Below are 21268 nucleotides of genomic sequence, written 5' to 3' on the forward strand. Positions count from 1 at the left end.
ATCTTGACAAGCCAATAGTCATCAATAGCTGTCATTAAATATGACCGAAAATTTATTGCATGACATAGCGCATCTAACTGGAGCGTTAAGCGGATGTGATTTCCTCACTTGGGATTGCGAGTTGCTTTTACAGTGGTGGAGTAGGGGCTTTTTAACAAAATGTAAGTACAGCATACATCTGGATAACTTTAAATCAGTATTCATGCTGTTAATCAATAAATAAAAATTTCAACAAAAAAAAGTTTTTACTTTGAACTAAATCCGTATTTAATAAAGGTGAGTTTCGTCTGTTTAGAATATTGAATATTTTCCTTGGCATTTTTAAAAGCCAAATGTTAGGATTAAATATCATACAGGGGTGTGATTTTAAAAAATCTTTTTAAAATCCGATTTCAGTTTTTTTTGTGTAAAAATAATTTTCACAAAGAAAATTTGATTCGATCTGAAATGCTGAAAATTACCTTTATTTAGATGTAATATAAAGGCTTTAAAAATATCATTTCGGCTTTTAGTTTTAAAAAGAATATCACATCCCTGACCATTTATTTCCCTTTTTCCATTTCCACATGGTCTATACATTTGGGCTGATTCGTATTTTGTTCGTGCTTTGAGCCGCCATTTTGTATTAAGTATATGTGAAAGTTACATCAAACCGGCTAGAGTAAGTAATTAAGCGTGATTAATTAAAGTAGGAATGCCTTTTCCGGACACCATGATCCATCATCCGTTTAGCACGGTGAGCATTTTGAAAATATGCTCTGAACTCTGATTTCGTACTGATACATACAAGTAATAATACCCAAAACACTTCTTAGAGGTGGTGCACGGCTTTCAGTTTATATATTTATTTTATTTTATTTTATTTTATTTTATTTTATTTTATTTTATTTTATTTTATTTTATTATTTATTTAATTTATTAATTTATTAATTATTTTGTTTTGTTTCATTTCATTTTTAAAAAAATTTATTTGTTTATTTCTTTTTGTTTACTGTTTAAAAAAAAAAATAATTGTGTAAAACCAGATACCAAAACCAGCAATTTGCTTCTAATTGCAACGACTCTAATTACTATAAAACTTGAAAGTGTTTTCGAAGATATAGGTGTACAATGTTTGAAAACCTATATACTCTCTCCCCCACTTGTTTAATATATTTGGCCACAGGTTGCAGTCATCTTACAAAAAACTATATCTCGCTCCAGCCAGTGCACCATGCCTGGTACATCAAAGGCCGTGGTATGTGCTATCCTATCTATGGGATGGTGCATATAAAATATCCATTGCTGCTAATCGAAAAACATAGCCCATGAAGTGGCGACAGCGGGTTTCCTCCCTCAATATCTGTGTGGTCCTTCACCATAAGTCCGACACCATATAACCGTAAATAAAATGTGTTGAGTGCGTCGTTAAATAAACTATTTCCTTCCTTCGTCCAGAAAAAAAGAATTAGTCTACTTTATAGCGATAATTATTAGATGGCAGTTGATAGGGAAGAGGATGGAGGCGGCAAGCATGTATAACTTGTTAATGCTGAAGACTTACTTATTATGGTAATTCCAAACCATGCAAATGTAGTTACTAGTACATTATTGCAAAATTGGTGTACTTCGGTCTGGTTTAGTATGTGTATTTCTGTAACCTGGTATTCTGGAAGAAAAAAGCTGGACAACGGCGATTATCCTTTCAGAATATATTGGTGCATAAGTAAATCCACGGGTCTTCGGATATCATAGAAGAGAAAGAGTCACTGATAATATAAAGAAATATATGAGTAAATACGTCACTTTTATCTTAGTGCATTTTTATTTCTTTCTTTCTGTTTTATTATTATATTTTGTTTTATTTATTTTATTATATATTAATTTTACTTTTTTATGTTTTATTATTCATTTAATTAATTTCATTCAAATATTTATTTTTGTTATTTTCAATTTATATGTTTATTTATTTATATTATATTCAATAATTTTGTTTGTAAGATTGTCGTGTTTTTCACCGCGGCGTCTAGGACTTGTTCTGCTTCTTGCATTTGACATAGATGTATTCTTTGATTGTGTAATCTTCAACACACGTTGTTGGTGAGATTGTCGTGTTTTTCACCGCGGCGTCCAGGACTTGTTCTGCTTCTTGCATTTGACATAGATGTATTCTTTGATTGTGTAATCTTCAACACACGTTGTTGGTGAGATTGTCGTGTTTTTCACCGCGGCGTCTAAGACTTGTTCTGCTTCTTGCATTTGACATAGATGTATTCTTTGATTGTGTAATCTTCAACACACGTTGTTGGTGAGATTGTCGTGTTTTTCACCGCGGCGTCTAAGACTTGTTCTGCTTCTTGCCTTTGACATAGATGTATTCTTTGATTGTGTAATCTTCAACACACGTTGTTGGTGAGATTGTCGTGTTTTTCACCGCGGAGTCTAAGACTTGTTCTGCTTCTTGCATTTGACATAGATGTATTCTTTGATTGTGTAATCTTCAACACACGTTGTTTGCAGGAGTCAGCGTATTTACTTTCGCTAGTATCGAGGACTGGACAGACAAGATCGTTTTACCCTCAAATGGGCAAACTATGAAACTGTTGGCGTCTGTGAAATCTCTTTGTTGTTGCTGGGCTATTTGTTCCAGTGATCCGGTAGAATTTATGGACATGGAAGGTTATTATGTTTTCTTGAATTAGCCCTTCATATGAACTGCAATTTGTACATTCTGTGTGAGGTAGTCAGACACACTGTTCTTTTCGGATTATTTTCTGCAAACAATGAGTTTATTTTTTTAATTATTTAACAACAACTCTAGAGCACATTGATTTATTAATCATTGGCTATTGGATGTTTCCATTAGCAGCAAGGGACATTTATATATCCACTTTTCCACGGACATGGCAGCACATACCACATCTTTTAATATACCAGTCACGGGGAACTGGTTAGAATGAGAAAACCCAATCACAGAACGGGTTCACCTAGGGATTTCGATCCTACGACCCAAATATTTCAGTCTAGCGATTCATCTGAGCTAGATCCCGCCCGTGCAAATGATGATGACGATGATAATGCCGAAGAAGAAGAAGAAGAAGAAGAAGAAGATGATGATACTCTGATGTTTCGTTGGAAGAAGGTTGAAGGTTCCACAGGGTGTACTGCAGCCTTTTATGTGGACTTTTACAGGTTGCATGACAAAACGATTTGCAAGCAAATGTCTATGTTAGACAGGCAAACAAACAAACAAACAAACAAACAAAAAGAAAAAAAGAAGAAAAGAGGATTGTTTGATTAACGGTCCCAAACTCAATTGTAAAATACACTAGCAAAACATATATCTGAACGACAAACCCGTTATCCGCGATCAAGACGGTATCTCTGCATAATGCAAAGTCAAATGGATATTTGGTAAACTAGTGTTTGATTCGATGGAGGTTGTGGAGACTAGGACAGATCGGAGGACCGTTAATTGGTCTTCTCACTGATGCAATGACCCAATGAGAGACGAATGATTTAGGACTTGAGATACGTTCTGACCCTTTATTGAAGAGACCCCAAAGAGTTAAGTTTGTTTTGTGTGACGTCACCACTAAAACATATAGATTTATTAATTACTGGGCTATTGGATGTCAAACATTCGGTAATTATGACATATGTTGTTGGAGAAAACCCGCTAAAAAAATTTCCGTTAGCGGCAAGGAATCTTTTATATGCAAATATACAGAACAGTACATACCACGGCCTTTGATATACCAGTCATTGGGCATTGGTTTGGACGAGAAACAAAAACCCCACGAACGAAAAAAACCAACTACTAATGACAAATATATAGCGGGTTTCCTCTCTAAGACTATATGTCAAAATTACCAAATGTATGACATTCAATGGCCGATGATTAATAAATCAACGTGTTCTAGTGGTGTCGTTAAAAAACCCCAAACTTTGTCACTTTCAGGAGTCGCATACCAGCCTAAAGTTCAGCCAGCAAACGTTTCGTTAACGTTCGCGAACTATTTGATTGGTCTTTGACGTGGTCATTTGGTTTACTGTGAAGTGCATAAACTAGACTAGCGGACGTTTATTTTCTGCTCGGTCTGGCTGAACTCAGTTGGTCTTGTCTCTGACGTCATCTTTAAAACACCATCTGGAGTTAAAGGTCAGCCTGGACGTGTACATCTGGCCAATAGCCAAGTACAGGAAGGCAAACGTGATGATGCAACTTCTTGGTCCACACCACATTGATTATATCATTTCTAGCAGTTGCATTTAAAAGCCAAGCCCATAAGAGGTCACGGCGTTGGTCACCGCATTGGTTACCGCATTTCTGGGTTTATTTTAATCCCTGCCTTCGGTATAGTCCAGTTCATTGCAGTTCATCAGACGTTCTAGTGCACGGGGCACATTAAGACAAAACCACACTTACTAAATCCCTGCGGACTACAGACGTTCAGTATGTGTGTTGCTCGTGTTATGTATCTGAAACTCAGTATCATTGTCCGTTTGGTTGCTGTTGTTATTTTTTTTTTTTTTTTTTTTTTTTAAATACATATACTGTGTATATACTAATTTACATACATCATCGGGGTGGTTGAATTCATTGCAGAATAATTTTGTTTGTTTTTAAAAAATTTCTTTGTCCTTTTTCCTTTTCTGTTTTTTTTCTTTAAGTCTTTTAGTATCTTTCAGTAATTTTACGAAGTTTTAGAGGATAATAAACGAGTTACCAGTTATTATCAAATTTATGTCCCGAGTGAAATAATTTTCACTTGTCACGAACTTTAGCGAGTGACAAGTGAAAATTATTTCACGAGAGACATAAATTTGATAATAACTGGTACCGAGTTTGTTATTCTATTTATTACCCCAGTTATTTGGGTTTTTTTAAAAGCCTCTATTTTCGATATAGCCTACATCGGCTACACGTCCATGTATAGAAACGATGTAAACTACTTTACTGTTCTGGGTATTGCTTTAACTTTATATTTATATTTTATTCACGGTTCACATATAATTTTCAAAACCCAAAGTTCGATATATTCTGTAAATACAATCTATAATGACTTGCATTAAAATACCATTTTATTACAAGTTTAACACTGAAACCAGAAAGACGCTTTAAAGGGACATTCCTGAGTTTGCTGCAATGTAAGATGTTTCCGAAAATTAAAATACTTCTACGATTAAATTTACATATTAAATATATTTTCTTCTTTAGAATAGCATTATCTGTATATTTAATGTGTTTCTGGTCGTCTTACTATTTGTAAGAAGCACAAACTGGATTTTGTCTTCAAATAATTTCATACGTACGAAAAAATATATATTAGGAAATAAAATGAAATTTGACCTTGTACAAATATTAGAACGATCAGAAACACGTTTAATATACAGCCACTGATATATTATGCAGAAAAATATATTTGATATGTAATTACAATCGTTAAAAAGTCTCTGTTAGTCGATAACATCTTAAAAATTGCAGCAAACTCAGGAATGTCCCTTTAAACTAAGTGACGTCATTGTGTGTGCTTTGCGAAATCGTGATGACGTCATATTTAGTACCACAAGGTGATTGGTTTGTTGGTGTCAAATCGTCCAATAACTAGTAGTGTACGTTAAACCAATGCATGATAATTTCTCAGTGAGAAATTATGATTTTTATTTTTCCCATTATGAGTGCCTGCTGGGGTAATAAAAATCATATATTCACAGATCTATGACTTCTGGTATTTCAAATGTTGTTTTTAACTGTTGAATTGTTTTAAATTGATGCTCATCACTTCATTTTTGAATTAAATGTTTATTTAATAATTAAATAAATATAATTTTTATTCAAATTTCTTTTTAAAAGTCTATGGTCAAGCAAAAGTTTTGGAAAGTTCCATTCGATGGAATATATCACGGCGTTACGTGTTTTCAATAGAATAAGCGAAAGATATTAACAAAAATCGAAAGATATTGTCAAAAATTAGGAAAGATGTATGTAATAAATACACAATTTCATGGTGTTTTTCCGAATACGATTTTGATGTCAACTCGTGATCTGTGAAAATAAATATGGTTTTCAAATATCACTCGTTGACATAAAAATCGTATTCGAAAACACCATAAAATAGCCATTATGTATTCATATATAAACACTTATTGTTTTCTGGCACTTCGAATTGGGGGTGTGGGGGGGGGGGGGGAGGGGGTATGCGCACCCCCAGCACCACATCCTCGGATCTGCATCTGTTCAAATCATCATATGTTGGACACCAAACAGCTGAAGGGTGAATAGTGCTGTCAGGAAACGAACCTTTCTCTCCTTCTTGTTTTATAATAACTATATGTATGGCAATGATTTAAGAGTACCTAGCCTTAAGATTACCATATGTATCTATTTGGGGCAATGAAGATTACCAACAACCCGCCCCCCCAAAAAACACACACAAAAAAACACAAACAAACAACAACCAAAAAACACCCCCCAACCAAACAACACCACCTGGTCTGGGAGTGGCAGTCCTCTTTGAGCAGTGCAGGAAAGATGTATTTTCCGTAAAGGATCTCTCCAGGAGTGGCTGGCCACCTAAAGACAAGGCACTAAAGATTCATGGAATCATCCGCTATTTTGCCAAATATCTTTCGACTCAGCATTGTGCAGAGAAACGGTTTTTATTATGGACAGCGGTTTTGTCCTTCAGATTTCATTTCCATTTAGAAGGAACATTATACGTACCAGCAGCATGTTTCTTATTTCTTATATTCTCGACCAACTTTCAAAATAAGAGGGAAAATTCAAAACTTTCAGAGAATATTCATATTAGGTTGGGTGTTTCCGAAATGTTATTTGATAACAGTCGATATCAAGACTCTCTTTTATCATATATTTACATAGTTGTGTTTAACGGTAATCCACCCTCCTGGAACTTCGAATTTATCAAGACTGGAACACAGAGCAGTCATCACTACTGAAATCCATAAGCCAATAGTTTGTGATTATTGTACAGGGTTTTCTACATGATTGTTTTGCCAGGGTCCCACGTCTAATGGGATTGGGAATATTATTGTGAGTAAATCATACGGGGGATATTTTTTTTCAGGCTACTGAATGATGCAGTACACCACTGTTAAATTAATTTATTGGAACAGACATATTGGGAATTGTTTACATAAAATTGGGAATTTTCAGAGCCACCACTAGAGCACAGTGATATAGTAATCATCAGCTATTGGATGTTAAATATTTGGGTAATTTTGACATATAGACTTAGAGAGGAAACCCGCTACATTTTTCCATTGTCAATGTCAAAGGGTTTTACGTGCACGTTCAGAGCAAGCTGTTGTAGCGCACGCCTGTCGTGGGCACAGTTGCCGGCCTTGGCCGGCCTCTCTGTCCAAGACAGGAAAGGCATTTTTCCATTAGTAACAAGGGATCTTTTATATGCACCACCCCTCAGACAGGATAGCATATATCACAGTATTTGATATACCATTCGTGGTGCACTGGCTAGAACGAGAAATATCCTAATGGGCCCACCGACGGGGATCGATCACAGACCGACCACGCATCAGACGGACTCTTTACCACAGGGCTACGTCCCGACCCTGACAATAGTTTAACATGTTCTGAGATGTTGTTAAGCAAAAATTAATTTCCTTTTCTCACACATTTTCTCCACCCCCTTTTATATTTGCCTGCCGCCCCATAATATGACTCATAGACAATGTGGGTACCAACCCCTCTAATTTAGGTGTCCGCCCAATATAAACTCCTGGCTTATCTTAATACTCACTTTGGGAGTGGGACGTAGCCAAATGATATTTATCATTATCTGATCCGCGTTAGGCGTGCACTTTACCACTGGGCTACGTCCAAACCAAAATGTCAAATGATCTAATGTATAGATATTCTAATTTGTAGTTGCCAGAAGATGGGCCACCCTACGACGATCCTACTGGTGCTGGCTGCAATGATGCAACTTACAGACCCACAGCTACCTGCCATGTCTGGGATGCAGCTGCCGACACCAAGCACCGATGACGCACTATCGCTGGCCAACTACCTGATGCGTCGACCGTTCGGTCCAAAAAGACCGCGAAGAGAATGTCGTCTGCTCAGCGAACGAGAAATGCAGGGCATTTTTGACGCACTCAGTGCCGCAAAACGGGATACGGTAAGACAAACAAATTATTGACAATATTTGACGCCATTAATGTCACGAAAATTACAGAAGTTAAATTTTGGACCCATACCACTCAAAAAAAAAAAATGTATAACGAACTATTTGAAAATCCAATATTCAGTGACAATTACCTTTAAAAAATAAAAGGAACCAGTGAACTGATAATCCAAATTTCAGAAACAGTTTTAGGTTTACCAGGTGAGATCATAGGGCTTAACGTGCAAGCTGTTGTAGCACACGCCTGTCATTAGACCGAGTACTCTGACTGTAAGCGAGCTAGACGGACTTTTGGACATAAATACGCTCTCATTACTTTATAATGACATTACTGAGAGCGTATTTATGTCCAAATGTCCGTTTAGCACTCTTACAGTCAGAGTACTCGGGCTAACCTGTCATAGTCGCAGGTGTCGACACATGCCGTCTCGTCCGTGTAGGACAGGTTTTTTAAACCATTATTCTGAAGGTTAAATGAATTTCAAAAAGCACTATTCCGTCTGGGAATGTACTATCCTACTAAAGAACTTGTGATAATTGAAGAGTGTATTTACTAAACCTGTTAAAAATAGCCCCATTAGAAAAAATATATTTACCAGTCTATGTAATTGGAACTAGAATTCCAGACCCGTAGTCAGGTGGGGTCAGCGGGATCAGTCAGCCTCAAGTATTAGAGGGCCTACTTAATTAAGGCACTCACACTATAGCTCACGCACAACGGATTGTGGACACTGCATCAGTCTCGTTCAAGAAGACGTCTTCAAGTTACTGTACATGATTATATTTTACCATATGATTCGAACGTTTGTTGAACCACAATATTGTTGCTGCTGAAAACGCTAAGAATAGTCACATGCAGAGTCTGCTGTTCCGTATTTTATTATATACATAGTCATGAAATATTTAGATCTAGGGCCTACAGAAACCAGAAAAGTGACTGGTGAAAAGTCCTATTTTTATTGTAAATGTAATATGTTCACTGTATTTGACTAACAATGTACCCATTTCCCACTTATGCGGTTTTCATACGGTGCGCGCGGTTCTGGAGTGTACGGTTTTCCGCCAGTTTTTTATGACCAACGCGCAAATTTCATTACCTAGGCGGTGTGCTTACGGGTTGATCACGGCGGTGTAGCGGTTCCTGCGGTTCGATGCTTTTCGGCTCGCGTAGGGTCGTAGAAGGTCGTAGAAGGTCGTCTTTCAGCGGATCGCCGGGGATGATAGACGGTGATCACGTTGTTTACACGGATATGCACGGTGTTCTCACGGATGTACACGGTGTCCTCACAGATATACGCGGTGGTTTCGCGGATGTGTGCGTTGTCTTCACGAATATAAGCGGTGGGCTCGCGGACATGCACGGATGTTCGCGGTGACTTTGCGGATAATCACGGAAGCACTATGATGAATACGTACACCACGGATTCCTCACGGTGTGTAGACGGTTCTGGAACTGCGGAAAACAGCGAGACTCTGCGGAGTGGGCAACCGCGCAGAACCGCAGAAGTTTTGGTATAAAAAGTCCCTCCAATGGTGCTGTCTGCCATTTCATCTGCTGATTTCAAGAAGATAACATGCTGTCTGAAGAAGACACGCTTTTTCCACCAGACAATAGAGCTAAATTACTGCAACAATGTGCTATGGAGCTCCTGGTTCTGACTGCAGAAGCTGCTATGGAGCTCCTGGTTCTGACTGTAGAAGCTGCTATGGTCATTATAATAATGAGGAGGCAAAAAGAAGCTGAAGTTGTTGCTGCAAGAGAAAGAAGGAGAATGAAAAGACAGAGAAGAGTATGGGTCAAACAGTGGTTGCTGAGAAGGGTCAGGTTTGGACAGTATGAGCAACTCATGGTTGAATTGGGAGCAGAAGACCAGTCAAGTTTCAAGAACTTTCTGAGGTAACTTCACATTTCTGTCATCACGGAGGGAAAGGGCTTATAGTCCGATTAACACAATATAGGACATTTACGGACATGCCAGTTTTAGTGGTCGAGGAAACCAGAGTACTCGGAGTAATCCACCGACCCGCGGCAAGTAACTGGCAACTTTCCCACACTCGTATGTGTAAAAATCCCTTGACAAGTATTAACCTGCCCTGAGCGGGATTCGAACTCACGCCTAGGAGGTGAGAGGCGTAAAATAATTAATCAAGCGACTTTGACGCCACGGCTACCGTGAAAAAGAGAAAAATAGCTTTAACCTAAGTACAAAAAGAATCCTCTTCTGTGGAACCATGATCTTGAGATACATCAGATGGAGCAGCACTGGGCAGGTTCTCCGACAGTTGACCCCCTTTCTTTCTCTTGCCTTCTGCAACTCTCCTCATGTAATTCTGGATGTAACCGAAGTTGTCTAAGACCCACTTGTCACGGTCAGTGAGGGGCTGCGCTCCAGAGCCAGAGGGTTGCTTCTTGGTGATTTTCCCTGCTCTGTCTCGCATCGATTTCAACCAGGTGCTCAACTGTTCTGCAAATATTCCGAACTGTTGAACTTTTTCTTTCATTATTCTCTGCCTTTTCTCCTTGTTTTTATAATCAGCCTTCCTGAAGTTGTATAAGAATTCATTTTCTTTATACCAGTCAGCCAATTCTTGTTCTTGTTCTGGCTGCAAGGTCAATGGAACAGCTCTCGTTTTTTTCATTGCTGGGGTTGTTGCAGCCCCGTCTTTTGTTTGTACTTCTATGTCAACTGTCTCATGTGTTTGTTGTTCTTCATCGGATTCTACTGTAGCAGGATCATGTTGTGGACAGGAGGAGTGACAGACCTATGTCTTTTCTGTTTGCCCTTTCCTCGTCCCTTGGGTGGCATGGCTATCAGATGATGGACAGTACAGTCTTGTAATAGGTTTTCTCAAGACAGTCGCTTTTCGTGGAATGATGAGCTTTGGCATGGGCTGCTTTATATATTTCTCCAGAACCGCTACAGATCGAGAAAAGAACGTAATTAAACGTATTAGCCGTGTGGATAACGTAACAACCGTAGTTACCGTCAAGAAACCGCATGCAAACCGCCAATGCATTCAAGGGAACCGTATAGCTTCCGCAAAGAAACCGTAGCGACCGTAAATGTTAATTGTGGCGGAAGGCTGCGGTTGTCTTGTGGAAGGTCGCGGAAGGTTAACGGTTTGCTTGCGGTCAGTACGGTGCATTCACGGTTCGCGCGGATTTCTTACGTTTTAGAGCTTTCCGCAGCATTTCGGCGGAAAAATTAAACCTGCGGACGCTTGCGGAAACCTGCGAATCACCGCGCGGTGTCTTCGAGGTTCCCTGCGGTCCATGCTTCATTTACTTCCCTTGTAAATTATGGTCTAATTATTGAGGTCAGTGTAGCTTTATCGCTTTTCAGTCACATGGTTACCAATGAATCTGATTGTTTTTGAAACAAACAAAAAAGATACTGAAATTTAAACAATTGTGCCTGTAAAAGAAACATGTATACGAAGTACAATGACAGTAAAATAAAAATGAAACTGATTGCGCTAAAAAACCAAATAAGGATGACAATGCCCGGTCGTTAACTGTCATGGGTGGGGTTTTTTGTGGGATTCTTTTGGTTTTTTGTCGATCTCTTTGTCACGTATGTTTTCACAGCAGTATTACTAAATAATTCTTAATTTAAGTGTAATTAAATAAAGGCTAATTTTGGTTTAAATTTCTTTTAAAAGTCTATGATCAAGTAATGTTTCTGCAAAAGTCCCCTCGAAACATTGTATAAATACATCATGGCGTCATCTGTTTTTGATCAGAAAGGCGAAAGATATTGTCAAAAATAAGAAAAGATATGTATAATAAATATACCATTTCATGTCAACTCGCAAATCGTAAAAATATAGTTTTTACACATCACTTGTTGACATATAACAATCGTATTCGCAAAAAAGAGAAAAGATCCCAAACAAACGCATGAAAAAGCGTCTATGTATTGCAAGTATTCATGATAGGATACTTGTAACAGAATTCTGGGAGACTTCTTTTTAAAAGTCCCCTTTGAAATATCACTATTTTCCTTTGCAGTTACGACTTAGCATTAACTCTCACAAAGGAGACACAGAAAAGTAATTAAAAAAAGATACTAGTTTCTTAAAAGTCAATGTTTTATCCTTGCATGTATGTGCTGCTTTATAAATTACGAGTGTGTGTGTGTGTGTGTGTGTGTGTGTGTGTGTGCCAATGTAAAAAAATAAGCATAATGAATTGAAAAGAAAAAAACAACCCTATGAGACACTGCTTAATATAGCATTACTATTGCAAATATTTGTCTCAGACAAACGTTTTACGACAGACTTTGTATAGAGTTTGAAGATGCTAATTTGCGGTTCGTTGTTTTGCAGAGGATGATGCCCAATGTTTTGGATGTATTTTCATCTCTTCACGCTAACCCGGATATAAACACCGCGGCTCACGGAGGACCAGGTTTCTTATCCTGGCACCGAGTCTACCTATACCTGTAAGTTTTATGTAATACCTTTCTTTTCTCGTTCTAACCATTATCCATGACTGGTGTATTAAAAGTCGTGCTATTCGAAGTGCGAAAATGGTATACAATAGACTCCGGATCAAGGTGTGTGTGTGTGGTAGGGGGGGGGGGGGAGGGGGCTGACAAAATGTTCCTTTATACAGAGCGTGTGGTTTAGACAGTTTACACAGATCTGGACTAGACAATTTAAAGTTTGTTTTGTTTAACGACAATACTAGAGCACATTGCACATTGATTTATTAACCATCGGCAATTTTGATATAGTCGTTGAGTAACTTAGATAGAAACCTGCTACATTTTTTCATTAGTAGCAAATAATTTTTATACACCCTTCCCACAGTCAGGATAGCACATACCACAGCCCTTGATAAGACTAGCCAGATGCCAGTTCAATCTAATTAAAATTAGCTCCACTATTACATGTGGATCTAACACCAGCCAGTTGGAGCTCATGTCCACCAATCAAAACCTTACTTACAGAATCCTGCCAGTGATTTAAAAATAATTTGAAAACATTCCGAATTATCCTGACGGTATACGACATGTTTCGTGTGAATTACGAATGCCTTAAAACATGTTTTATTTTATAAAATAAATAATTTTTAATGTAAAATTGAAGACTGATAACCCACCCCGTACGTATTGGTATGGTTCGCTGTACTGCGGCCACTGAAATAGACTCGCCCGATATTTTTAGAATTTGTATGCTCCCAAATAACGTTATAAAAGGCGAAGTGTGATTGGTCAATATTTAAATTATTATTTACAGACGAAATGTTACCTGGACATTGGGGACTACGCAGTGTTGTTAGTTTTAAATCACTGGCAGGATTCTGCAAGTAAGGTTTTGATTGGTGGACATGAGCTCCAACTGGCTGGTGTTAGATCCACATATAATAGTGGAGCTAATTTTAATTAGATTGATGCCAGTTTTGACAGAATTCACTGTATATTGTATATTAAAGATACTTCGCTGCTAAGCTATAACAGTAGACCATATGACGAAAGAGCTTTCATTTCATCGTTTGTTTATTTTTTCTTTTGTACTCGTTTTTTTATTACAACAAATTACGCAACGAAAAATATGGCATTTTTATACCCTCTCCCACCTATTATATGTAATGTTTTGAAAAGTCAAGATCATACCACCTTCAAAATTAAGTAACCCCTCCTCCTCCTCTGCATTCTCTGACATGGCATGATCTGACCAATACTGGTGGATAATTTATTTGTTTTTATGTTGGCTTCGTTTCGTTATATACTATAACAAAAGTTACCTAGCCCTTGACCGACACCCCTCCTACCCCTATAACGTTTCGTTGACCGCAACCCATTATACCCCCTCCCACTAGAGCGTTAGGTTATTGTTAGGTGATAAGTTAGATATTGAATAGCTCTAAATTAAAGGTGCATTGTCCTCTAAAGACAGCGTATGACACTTCTGGTTGAAACTTAGTTTTCTCGTTAGAATATTGATTGTTGTATATAGAGTCTATTGATGGCTGTCTTAAAGGGACTATCCTGAGTTTGCTGCCATTGTAAGGTGTTTACGACTAACTGAGTATTTGTAACCACTAAACCTACATACTAAATACATTTTCTTGTTTAGAATAGCACTGTTTGCATGATATACAGTGTGTTTCTGGTGCTACAGCAGCTCAACCAATATATATATATATGTATATATATATATATATATATGTGTGTGTATATGTGTGTGTGTGTGTGTGTGTGTGTGTGTGTGTGTGTATGTGTATGTGTATGTGTATGTATATACATGTACATGTACATGTACATGTACATGTACATGTACATACATACATATATATATTCATATGTACGAACTTGCTTGGAGATAAAATCCACTTTGGGCTTCTGTAGACTTTATTACTGTGTATGTGTATGTGTATGTGTATGTGTATGTGTATGTATATACATATACATATACATGTACATGTACATGTACATGTACATATACATACATACATATATATATATTCATACGTACGAAATTGCTTGGAGATAATATCCACTTTGTGCTTCTGTAGACTTTATTACGACCAGAAACACATCGGATATATGAACACTATATTCTAAAGAAGTAGATATATATAATGTGCAATTTTAGTCGTTAAAAATCTCTATTAGTCGGAAACATCTTACAATGGCAGAAACTTAACGTCTAAATAAGAATAGAATAGAATAGAATAGAATAGAATAGGTTATATGGCGTCGGATATATGGTTAAGGGCCACACAGATATTGAGAGAGGAAACCCGCTGTCGCCACTTCATGGACTACTCTTTTCGATTAGCAGCAAGAGATCTTTTATATGCACCATCCCACAGACAGGATAGTACATACCACGGCCCTTGTTTCACCAGTTGTGGAGCACTGGCTGGAATGAGCAATAGCCCAATGGGTCCACCGACGGGGATCGATCCTAGACCGACAGCGCATCAAGCGAACGCTTTACCACTGGGCTACGTCCCGCCCCAAAATGTTCGAAAATGACGAAGTACAATTACAATCTCGTCAGTGTTTTTTCACTTCCACTTTTGTTCAAACATAAGAGCAATAATAACTACTTTTGCATCAAAAGGGAACCGATGAATAACTATACCCAATAATGCTAAAACTCATATAAAAACATTTGCTAAATTTAAACCCATACCAGTGTTTAATATTCACTGTGTGTGTGTGTGTGTGTGTGTGTGTGTGTGTGTGTGTGTGTGTGTGTGTGTGTGTGTGTGTGTGTGTGTGTGTTGGAGGGGATCCAATGTAAATATTTAAAAATAGTTTCTTAACAAATTACCATCAAAATGTATAGATTAAATCTCATCTATAACAGAGGGGTGAGGGGAAAATGCTGTAGGCAATTGCGTTCAGATTATTATTATTATACCAAACACTGTTTGCACACAATTCAGAAAAAATCCTAAATTAACATTATGATGACAAAACACAAAAACAAAAACAAAAAACAAAACAAACAAAAAACAACAACCCCCCCAAAAAAAACAAAAAAACAAACAAAAAACAAACAACAACCAACAAACAAAACCCACAAGAAATTACCCAGACATCATAAACATCAATAATTTGAAGAAAAAGTTCATTAAAAAACCCCCAAAACAATTTGATACAAAAACACACTTTGAAACAGACTTTACGTTGTCTCATAAGTTATGTTTACAAAAGCCAGGTTTAATACCTTTTGTTTATATGATAGTTTCTTCAGTAAATTGGAATATTTCTTTTATAAAAGCAACTTTTTATGTTTATTTGACTTGTTTTTTTATATAGAGTAATATATAACCAAAAATGTTTGGGTTTTAACTTTAATTTTTAAAAACATTATTATTATTTTTGTTAAAAATATTTTTTATATTGATATTTGTTTGTAAATATATGTTAAGAGAGGTGTTATGGGTTTAAAACTTAAAAATTATATTTTATATGAATTTTAGCATTCTTCAAATTCATTTGACATCCAATAGCCGATGGTTAATTAATCAATATGCTCTAGTGGTGTCGTTAAACAAAACAAACAAACAAACATCTTCAAATTCATCAGTTCCCTTCTGACACAAACGGTGTATAATAGCTGGACTCGCGAGTATATTTTTATACTCAAGCATTTTAATATATTAAACCGGACTTCACTGTCAGTGTACTCTGGCGGTGCGCCACATTTTGGTGGAGTGTAAGCATCTTAAAGAAACCGAAAAGATATGGTTGGCCAACGTAATGTGATGGAATCTTGTTTTACAATTTTTACGTGATACTGACTTTTACTCTAGATTTTGATTTGGTCTATCTGTGATCAATCTAATTAAAATTATCTCTACTGGTCTCACCAGTAGATCTAACAGCATTGCATGGACTCTCATGTCCAGGTGACATTTCATCTATAAATAACAATTTAAATATTGACCAATTACACTTCGCCTTTTATAACGTTATTCGGGAGCATACAAATTCTAAAAATATCGTTAAAGACTATTTATGCAATAGGCGCGAACTTGTTGGTCTATTTCAACATTGAAAAAACAGTGGGAAAAGTGCAATAATAAACTATGGATTGTATACTAGCATAAACAGATTTTATGGCTATACCATCACGGTTTTTTTCCGTCTTGAAACAAATTTTATGTAAAATTTTATATTGAAATTGGTTTCCGGCATACTTCGTAATTCACCCGAATCATTTCGTATACCCTCGGCATAATCCCGAATGTTTTCAAATTCTTTTCAAATCACTGGTATAATTTTGCAAGTAAGGTTTTGATTGGTCGAATGAAAGGTCAACTGGACATGAGCTCCAACGGGCTGCTGTTAGATCCACATGTAATAGTGGAGCTAATTTTAATTAGATTGATCTGTGATATTTGTATTTTTGCACGGTTCTTTACACTGTGTTTTAATTTAACTGTTGAATCTTTTTGCATTTACAATAGTTTGACACCCAATAGCTGATGTATTTTTCGTGCTGGGGTGTCGTTAAACATTCATTCATTCATTCCGACTTTAATCTTACTTCCGGTGACGACAATATGGTGTCAAACGTAAAATTACATTTAAATTTACAATAGAAATTGACTGTGCTTCCTGTAGTATTGAATGACAAAACCATTGGCGCATTCAGTCTCATATCTCTGCACAAGATAAAAAGTCCAAACAATATTTTAATAGGCAGTGACGATATGCTCCCTGGAATCACTACTTACATTTGTTCGACACCCAATAGCCGATGTATTTTGTGTGCATCTGAGAACTTCGTTAACATAACCGAATGTGTTTGTCTTACTGAACATTGTTTGCTTGAGAACTCCCTTAAAATAAGAAGATCTATTTGTTTTACTGGATTTTGATACAAGTTTGAGAACTTCTTTAACATAGCCATATTCAAATTGTGTTTTACCTATTTGATTTTGTTATAGGTTTGACAAGATCTTTAACATAAACATATCTGTTTTACATCCTGGCACTACCAATTTGATTAGAGGGTTAACAAATGGTATATTTGATTTCTTGTTTCAGATTTCAGAAGCTTCTTTAAAAAAACCTCTTTTTGTATACCCTGGCATTACCAAATTTGATCCTGGGGTTAATAAATTTGATTTAAAACAAATTAAAATGTTTGTTTCACAGATTTCATTTTTTGTTACAAAATTTAAAAACTCCTCAACATAACCATCTTTGTTTTACACATTTTTTTTGGTCACCGATTTGACAAACTCCAGCGCATGTACAATTGTCTTTGTTTTGTTTCAGCGCATGTACAATATTTGTTTTGTTTCAGATTTGCGAAACTGCAGCGCATGTACAATTATTTTTGTTTTGTTTCAGATTTGAGAAAATGCTGCGCATGTACAACCCAGATCTGAGCCTGTGTTACTGGGACAGCACGCTGGAACCAGTCAACATGGGCGATTCCGCCATGTGGTCGAGTCAACTCTTCGGCCAGAGGGACGGCACCGTCAACACTGGGTTTGCCTCCGGCTGGATCACCCCGTTGGGTCCCCTCACGCGAGAAGGGGGCGTTAGGGGCAGAGCCATGACCACCGTGGACTTATACAACATCTTCTCTCGCTCCACGCTTGGCGAAGTGTCCTTCCCGAACGGCGAGATTCCCTCCAACATCGAGGAGTGCCACAACCTCGTGCACGTGTACGTCGGCGGCCTGATGGGTCAGGTGGACACGGCGTCGTACGACCCGATATTCTGGTTCCACCACACCTTCATCGACTGCATCTACGAGTGGTTCCGAGACCTCCAGGCTCTCAACGGCACGGTGGACAGGCAGCTCGACTGGCCGCTCGACTACGGCGACGCCAACTCCGCGCCCCTCAGATCGATGAGGTTCGGAAAGCTGAAGATGATCGACGGCGCGAACGACTGGTTCTCCAAGAACACCGTCGACTGCCAGAAGATGGCCCAGCGATGTCGGTCGGACACGGAGTGCGGCAGACACATGAGGTGTAACAGGATGACAGGCAGATGCATATCGGACACAGTCAGACCCATAACCTCGCAGTTCATGAACACCCTGTTTGGAAATTTCGGAAATATCCCCAGCAACATAGGCAACGTCGGCAATCTGGGCAACATCCGAAACATGTTCGGTGGCATGAACATGAACAACATGATTCCACAGATGTTTGGCGGCGGCACGAACGGCCAGAGGATGGGTCCTGGTGGAATTCCCGGAGGCGTCGGACAAGGACAGATGCCGGGAGGTTTCGGTAATCAGAGAGGCCCCGGTGGCATGCCAGGACTCAACTCCGTTGGACAAGGAAGGATGCCCGGAGGTATGCAAGGGGGTATGCAAGGCGGTATGCAAGGCGGTATGCAAGGGGGCATGCCCGGAGGTTTCCCAGGCAACCAGCAACCTGGAGGCGGATTCCCTGGCAGACAAGGCGGATTTCAAGCAGGTGGAATGGGTGGCGGTTTCCAAGGTGGTCAGCCTGGTGGGTTCCCTGGCGGTATGGGCGGTCCCGGAGGTCCTGGTGGTCCCGGCGGAGGACGAGGGGGCATGCAAGGATTCCCTGGTCAAATGAATGGGTTTGGAAAAAAATAAAACGAGAAAGGTCTAAGAATTTGTCTTTGTGAACGCCATCCATACAATGTGTGAATGTTTGTTTAGCAGGTTGTATTTTGTTAATTAAAGTCTATTTATTTTCTTCAGAACATCCTGTCACATTTATTACTTAACACAGTCCGTAAACACTCGATTCGTTGAGCAAAACAACCAATAAAGCACTCAAACGTATCTTGTTCTCTTCTTATCTAAAGGTTCAAGATAATGTTCTTGAGGCTAGCAGGTACTGGGTTCTCCTCCCGGCATCGGCTCCTATCTAGAATGAGTTTTTAAATGCTCGTCTCTTGTGGCTATCCGTGTCACAAACCTGCCGTTCTTCATCAGCTTTTAGCTGTGGGTTTAGTCTGACCACTAATGAGAGTGTACTTTTGTAAAACAATATGTTTTTGTATGAAAGTTAACGTTATTCGTTGTAACGTTACATGCCAATTCATCGATTGCCTTTTGACACAAACGGACTGTGGCCATTAGTCCACTGTCTTGAACAGACAGCTCAGAGAGCTGATGTGTATGCCCAGTATAGCGTGCTTGAACGTTAACCCGGTGTAAGCACGAAATTGGCCTAATACGAAAACAAAAACCACCAGCTTTTTGGATGTTTAACGACGAAAAAGATGTATTATATAAAGTTTGTTTTCTTTTATGACACCACTAGAGCATATTGATTTATTAATCAACGGCTATTAGATGTCAAACATTTGATAATTTATGGGTTGTAGTCTTAGAGGAAACCCGCTATATTTTTCCATTTGCAGCAAGGGATCTTTTATATGCACTTTTCCCCAAAACAGAACAGCATACACCACGACCTTTGATATACCAGTCGTGGTCCGTTGGTTGGAGCAGGACAAAACAACAATGAGAAAATGTGTCCACTGAGATGGTTCGATCCTCCGAAGTACCCCATGCGAGCTCTCTACCCACTGAACTAGATCTCGCACTTAGTATTATATAAAGAGGGGTGGGACGCAACCAAGTGGTAAAGCTTGATGCGCGGTCAGTTTGGGATCGATCCCCGTCAATGGATCCATTGGGTTATTTCTCGTTTCAGCCAGTGAACCACGACTGGTATATCAAAAGCCGTGTTATGTGCTATCCTGTCTGTGGGATGGTGCATATAAAAGATCCCTTGTTACTAATGGAAAAATTTAGCGTGTTTCCTCTGACTGTCAAAATTACCAAATGTTTTACATCCAATAGCCGATGATTAATAAATCAATGTGATATAACCATTAAAAGTTTGTTTTGTTTAACGACACCACTAGAGCATATTGATTATTATTCATCGGCTACTGCATGTCAAACATTTGGTAACTTTTTTTACAAATAGTCTTAGAGGAAACCCACTATTCCATTCCACTGACAGGATAGCACATACCACGGTCTTTGATATACCAGTCGTGGTGCTCTGGCTAGAAAGAGAGGAAACCAGCTACATTTTTCGATTAGGAAGAAGGGATCTTTTATATGTACCATTCCATAGACAGGATAGCACATACCACGGCCTTTGATATACCAGTCGAGCAAGGGATCTTTTATATGTACCATTCCATAGATAGGATAGCACATTATTACCACGGCCTTTGACATATCAGTCATAGAGAAATAGCCCAAGTGGGCCTCCGACGGGGATTGATCCTAGACGAGAGCGCTTTACATCTGGAATACGTCCTACTCCCGTGACCATCTACTGTCACTACCCCTATGGCAGTCATTCAGACCTATTCTTTACATCTGGAATACGTCCCACTCCTGTGACCATCTACTGTCACTACCCCTATGGCAGTCATTCAGACCTATTCTTTACATCTGGAATACGTCCCACTCCCGTGACCATCTACTGTCACTACCCCTATGGCAGTCATTCAGACCTATTCTTTGAGTCGTGACGTTTTGACAGATGCATTGATTAATTAATAATACTCTCTTTTTTTCTGATCCTAGAATTAAAATAAATCACAATTAAAATTAAATTAGAATAATTAATTAATTAATTTGCTGTGTTAATAAGCTTCAAGCAAAGTAGGAATTTAACATTC

At 38.3% G+C, this 21268-nt stretch overlaps 1 protein-coding gene across 1 annotated transcript; it reads left to right on the forward strand.

Moving 5' to 3' along the window:
* Positions 1-66: 66 nt before the first annotated feature.
* On the forward strand, positions 67-19400 carry LOC121388916 (tyrosinase-like protein). Its single transcript, XM_041520457.1, has 4 exons — positions 67-161; positions 7892-8144; positions 12480-12595; positions 17978-19400. Exons 2-4 carry the CDS (start codon positions 7902-7904, stop codon positions 19206-19208), a joined length of 1590 nt encoding a protein of 529 aa, XP_041376391.1. The 5' UTR covers positions 67-161; positions 7892-7901; the 3' UTR covers positions 19209-19400.
* The last annotated feature ends 1868 nt before the right edge of the window (positions 19401-21268 follow it).

This window comes from Gigantopelta aegis, chromosome 14 (assembly GCF_016097555.1).
Source record: "Gigantopelta aegis isolate Gae_Host chromosome 14, Gae_host_genome, whole genome shotgun sequence".
Taxonomy (NCBI): Eukaryota; Metazoa; Mollusca; class Gastropoda; order Neomphalida; family Peltospiridae; genus Gigantopelta; species Gigantopelta aegis.

Coding starts and splice junctions, on each gene's coding strand:
- LOC121388916 (XM_041520457.1), top strand. CDS start 7,902: ATGGGCCACCCTACGACGATCCTACTGGTGCTGGCTGCAATGATGCAA. Junction 8,145..12,479: donor GTGCCGCAAAACGGGATACG/GTAAGACAAACA, acceptor GTTGTTTTGCAG/AGGATGATGCCCAATGTTTT. Junction 12,596..17,977: donor CACCGAGTCTACCTATACCT/GTAAGTTTTATG, acceptor GTTTTGTTTCAG/ATTTGAGAAAATGCTGCGCA.